Source organism: Crocodylus porosus, unplaced genomic scaffold (assembly GCF_001723895.1).
Source record: "Crocodylus porosus isolate Cpor-Errol unplaced genomic scaffold, CroPor_comp1, whole genome shotgun sequence".
NCBI classification, from domain to species: domain Eukaryota; kingdom Metazoa; phylum Chordata; order Crocodylia; family Crocodylidae; genus Crocodylus; species Crocodylus porosus.
In genome coordinates this window covers 20,595,278-20,601,277 of record NW_017728928.1, presented here as the reverse complement: position 1 = coordinate 20,601,277, position 6,000 = coordinate 20,595,278, and the positions used below count along the sequence as shown (strand labels likewise).

General features: G+C 41.1%; 1 protein-coding gene across 1 annotated transcript in view; it reads right to left on the bottom strand.

Annotated features, from left to right (window-relative positions):
- Positions 1-6,000, bottom strand: part of MYH10 (myosin heavy chain 10) — a 96,322-nt gene that overhangs the window by 68,459 nt on the left and 21,863 nt on the right. The window contains exon 6 of the mRNA XM_019542830.1: positions 4,409-4,501. Within this exon, the coding sequence (XP_019398375.1) occupies positions 4,409-4,501 (93 nt within the window). The remainder of the gene's footprint in view (positions 1-4,408; positions 4,502-6,000) is intronic.

The window sequence follows — 6,000 nt, the reverse complement described above, 5'->3', positions numbered from 1 at the left end:
CCCAGCAGAGACATTTGGAGCACATGCCCTCCAAATCTGTGTGTGGGGCGAGGGTGGGCTGCCTGCTTGGGGCCAGGGACAGTGCCGGGCTCTTCCTGGTGGAGGAGGGGCTGGGGCTTCACTCAGGGCAGGTAGAGGTGGCAGCAGCAGCCCTAAGAGAGGGGCTATGCAGGGTCAACAGCATGGCCCCCCTCCCAGCGCTGACACTGCCTGCCCCGAGCACAGCCCCGGCCCAGCCACTGGGAAGAGCTTGGTGCTGCCTCTGGCTCCAAGCGGGCAGCCCGCCCTCGCCCCACACACAACCCCAGCCCCACTCCCTCCCTCACCACAGGGGCCTTGATTACTTTCCCAGTCCATACATCCTTCTGTCATCCTGAGAAGAGGAAGTTTCAAGCATACCACTATTCTTTTCTCTCTCACAAAGCAGTCAGTTGCAACACTGTGCACACCTGCACGTGGGGAGTGAAGAGCACTGCAGTTAAGGATGCCTAAAGAACCAGCAAGACCCATGTCTCAGAATACTTGGTGTCTGCACATAACTTTGAATCATTTACAGTGACCCAATGTAAAAAAACATAAACCACTGTGCCCTCAGTTAAATTATTTAAATAGTACCCATTAGTCAGAAGCTAATAGGCACCATAAAAAATGTGAGTTTGGTCATTTTTACAGTCTCAGTATTTAGAGCAATCATTGGTATTCAACTCTGATGTAGATATAAGCTTTATCATATGAAAGTTTCACTGCCCAGTAATTCTATTTCAAGACTTTCATCAAAGCTATGTGACATGGATACTTGACTGCTTGGAGTGATTTCGAGAATAATTACTACCAAACAGCTGTTGCAGGACAGCAACTTCTGCTGTTGCTAAACTTCATTCATGTATTTGAAGTAAGAGATTCTCTAGTCCTACTATCACTTTGACAAAGACACTGGATAGCTCAAAGTGTCACATCTGGCATGCACTTATCAGGAGCCAATAGGCAGGGCTTGTCCCTTGGCACTGCTCGTGGGCTTCCAAGAGAAACAGGGGTGACAAGCTCTTTCTGACCTGAGGGGTAAGTTGTTGAGTTTTCAGTTCTAAGGAAAAACTCTCACTAGGAGGGTAGTAAAGCACTGGAACAGGCTACCCAGAGAGGTTGTGGAATCTCTATCCTTCGAGGTTTTTAAGGCCTAGCTAAACAAAGCCTTGGCTGGGATGATCTAGTTGGGGATGGTCTTGCTTTGAGCAGGGCTTTGGACTAGATGACATCCTGAGAGGATGCTCATGATTCAAAAAGTGCCAAGGACTCTATTGCCTTGTCTTTTTTCCCCCTGCTTTCCATTGGCACTTTTTGAATCATGAGCATCCTTGCCTTGCTTGTTCAATAAAAGCCATCTTAAATGACAGAAAGTTAGGATTCAAAGGGGCCTTGGGAGGTCGTCTAGTTGCAGCAAAATACAAATGTGGTGTCACCAGCAGAGTTTACAATGGAACACTTCTAATACCAGTGATCTCAGACATTAGACGGTCTGACACCTCTAGAAATCTTCATCTGAAAGAGGGGGAAAAAACAACTAAGTTGCATGCTGTATAACCTTGCACCTTTGAGACATTAGGCACACAACAGAAAACATGCCTGCAATGGGTTGTTCTTAAATTTCATACTTGCACATTACCGTTAGGAGAACATCATCATAGTTATAAAACGTTAAGATTATATAACCTACTCAACATTTTCAAGCTTAGTCCTTTCATTCATTTAATGTCCTTCTACTCTGTAAATCACATTTTTATAGTGATTTACAGTCCTGGTCATTTAGAATTTTGTATTTATCTTTGTTATGGTAGTTATGTTTCACACAGACTCAAAACCACTTTAATCTTCACCTGTTACCACAAAGAACTTTTTGTTTTGTTTTCCCCTACTGAACTGCATGGCAAACAAAGGGTACTTGTAAAGGAAACAATAATGAAAGTGGCTTAAAGACTTCACCTAAGAACACCTTTCTCCAAGGATAAAGAGAAGCAGTTACTAAAGTCTGAAAGTGTTTCAGTTGGTGCTATTTGTTTGATATGTATAACTCATTTCAATAAAAGCTGTTTAAACAACAAAGCTATACCGACAATATTAAAATAACCCTATTGGAGAAAAAAAGACATCAACAGGATTAGAAGACATTAGTTAACACAAGCAAATCTTAAATCTTTTGAAAGGAAGGCTGCAAGCCTAGCTCAGATTTCCTTAGTATACAGGTTTAACAACACATGTCTTTCTTAATAAAGTTCAAGTGAAATTTATTGCTCTTACAGAATTAGCCATATATGAAGCGTCAAAACTTATTTGGTCAAGCTTCTCTGGGATTCATTTTTAGGTGTGTTAAGCTTCTACAGCTTTCACTGATGGAGTAGCAGTATGGTCTCCCAGTATACGATGACCCTGGCCAGATGCCTATCCAGCCTTCTCTTAAAGACCCCCAAGGTAAGGGAGAATACCACCTCTCTTGGAAGCCCATTCCAAATTATGGCCACCCTTACCGTGAAGAAGTTTCTCCTGAAGTCTTGCCTAAATCTGCTTTCTGTCTGTTTGCAACCGTTGTTCCTTGTTACCCCAAGAGACACCCTGGTGAACAGAGCATCTCTGATTCCTTGCTGCGCCCCCTAATGAATTTGTAGGCAGCCACAACATCACCTCTCAGCCTTCTCCTGAGGCGGCTGAAGAGGTCCAGATCCCTCAGTCTTTCCTCAGGGCTTGGCCTGTAAACTCTTAACCATACAAGTGGCCCTTCTCTGGATCCTCTCGAGGTTATCCACATCCTTCTTAAAGTACGGTGCCCAAAACTGGATGCAGTACTCCAACTGCAGTCTGACCAATGCTGCATAGAGGGGAAGAACATCCTGCCCTCTCCCCCTACCAGTCTGTCAGGCTGGGCAGAGCAGCTCTGTGGGCTGGATATGCTCTACAGGCTGCACATTTGACACCTTTTGCAGAGGCAATGAAAAGTTGTTTGAACTTAATTGTTACTCAATACAAAATTTCAATGTCTTGACTTCATAAGACACTCTGCAAAATGTTGTTTACCTTAGCAAAAATGCAGCTACTAAAAACTGCACTGCAGTTTGGGGTGGTAATATTAAAACTACAACAACATAGGTATCTTTAAATCTAGGCAATTGTAAGAAAAAATAATTCAAAGTAACTATCCATATCTTGAAATATCCCTACTTTTTTTTTTTTAAAATGTAAGAGCGGTATAGAAATATCTACATTAACAGGAAGCAGTGGTTGAGCATACATTGATTTAAAAATAAAAAAATTCTCAGACTGCCAGAGTACTCCATGCATTTGGCAAAACAAGAAATCAGCTCTCCAAACTGTCAGTTCAAGTGACCTTAATTCAACCTAATAGTAAATACAACATTCAACAAATGTGTGCAATTTATTTTGCTTGTGTCCCTTGAAGACCCAGGGACTCTAACCTTAGTTGTTACAAGAGTTAAGTCAACAGGAGTTCTCTCTCCTCTCCTCGCAACCTAAATTAGAAGGTCTATGATGCATGGTGAAGGCAAGATGATTATTGGTTTTCTTGTTACAAACCAGAGTTCAGATCTATTGAGTAACAACCAAATTGTGAAAAAGGCTCTCAGGGGAAAGTTTAATATAAAATGGTTAGTGTTATGAGCACAACTGTCAGATTTTGTACTGATGAACATAGGGGTTGGCTATTTAAGCAACTGTTCACTTAACACGACACCAAGGGTAAGGACAAATGAATCGTTTAACTGCTTGTAATTTATCCTATCTTTGACCCTGAATGAAGCAAAATTAAAGTTGCAGTGGTTTTGCTATATTTGAATGGTTGCATAGTGCTAGAGAAAGTTCCATTACAACTGCTTGTATCTGCATTTGCTCACACTGATACAACTGTTACATCTGTCTATACTCCAAGACAGCATTTCCCAACCGGTGTGCCGTGGAAGCTTGGGCTGGAGCCACGCCCCCTGGCTGCTGCAGACACACGGATGGAGAGGTATGGCTCCAGCCAGTGATCTGCATCCACGCGCTATGTTCAGCTGCAGTGCTGCCCCCCTAAGCCCAGCTGCTTGCCACCCCCTCACCCCAACTCCCGCTCTGCACTCGGCTGGTGTGCCGCGCACAGGATGGGAGAGGCCCAGTAAGTGTGCCGCTGGAATCAAAAGGTTGGGAAATGCTGCCCCAACATATCTTTAAGTAGCCCTGATATATCAATATTCTATACAGTCTAAAACTTTAAAGTTTTAATATGCCACTTTAAATTGAATCCAAGGAGGAAGAGAATGAAGGAAAGTTTCTAATGCCAGTAAGGTAAATGCTCCTTAATGAAAAAAGACAATAAACATGTATTGCTGCGAAACTGTGTTTGAAACATCAAAACTTGGGAACTTACAAAACGGGAAGAGTTGTCATTTTTTACAGTCTTAGCATTCCCAAAGGATTCCAGGATAGGGTTTGCCTGCAGAAGCTGACGTTCCAGCTCCCCCTAAAAAGAACCACACAAAAAGAAAAGCAAACTGATATTAATACAATTTGTATATTAATACTTTCCCAGATTCCACTTTCTTTCTGAACATTTCACCCCAGCAGTAACAATGACAAAAACCATAAAAGAAGATAGTCTTTTTCCCCCCCCATTGCTAAATCCATTGACACTCTTCACTGGATTGGTGAAGGCTATGTTTACTGCACATAAGAGTGGCAGAAAATGAGTGGGCTAATATACTGATCATAGAAAGGTGAATTCTAGTTTAGGGCTAATGAAGTAGGCACAGAATCCAAAGTAAACACCATTCACTAATTTTGCAGAAAATGTCGAAGTAATTAATTTCTGGATATCAGGGGAGGTTATCCAGTATGCTGAAACTTCAATAGTTTTTATCTACTATATCTAACCAGGTACCCACAGGACAACTATTTTACCATGTACTGTCCAGTAGCTGGGTATAGACAACACACTTGTAGTGTACCAAAACAGCAGAAGGGCAGTTGATTAATGCTGCATGGCAAAACTGTCTTCAGATTCCCAAAGTCGAATCAACATAATAAAGTTTGTTTGTTTATGACTTTTTAAAAAAAAGCTTCATGAAGCATAAGACTGGGTTCAAAAATCAACTTGAAGAATCATCTTAGTAAAACTGCAGAAGGACTTCTACAATGTCTGTGCATTCGAAGTTCTGGCCAGTGTGCCAAGGTCTGTGCTGCATTCATGAGCCCATGTAGGTTGTAAGTATGTAGGAAAATGTGATACTGCTTCCTTGCCCTAAAAGATGGCAAGGAAAGTAGAATTGTGTCTCTGGAATGTGACTACAAAAATTAAAAGTTTGGTGTTCCAAAGTCTGCTTTTTCCAATCATTATTTCTCAGTTACACCAAATGGACAAATAACTTCGACTGAACAGGTAACAAAAGGGAGGCCTGTTAACCTCTGGACACCATCAATGATTTATTATAGCTCACTGATTAGTGTTCAAGGTTAGATACTTTATTTTTAAGTCACAATATAGTTTCAGGTTTGTTTAAAACTAACTCCAGCTCTCACTCTGTGAACTGACCTCAATTAGTTTGCTCCAAATCTGATCCACTTCAAAATATATTTCCTATGAAAATATCCCTATTCTAAAACCAAAAAAGTAGTCTCATAACATCACTGAACTTTTATACAGGTCCTACACAGGACTGTTTAAACACGAATAGAGAGGGCTTTAAATAAACAAGTTTTAGGTCTGCACTAACGTTATAGAATACCATTTATTTATTTTTACAGAGAAAGTTGGCAAAATTGTATAAAATTAAATGCTTGTTCAGAATTTAGAATCTACACAAGGTAACGGACAACATCTTGCATCCTACATCTTGTCAGTCTTCGTTAGGTGCTAACCAGAAAACAAAGGAATTGTGTTACAATTCTGTACTGATTTTACAATAGACTACATCACGTTCAACAAATAAAGAAAGCCAACACCTTCTGTAATAGGCTTCACAG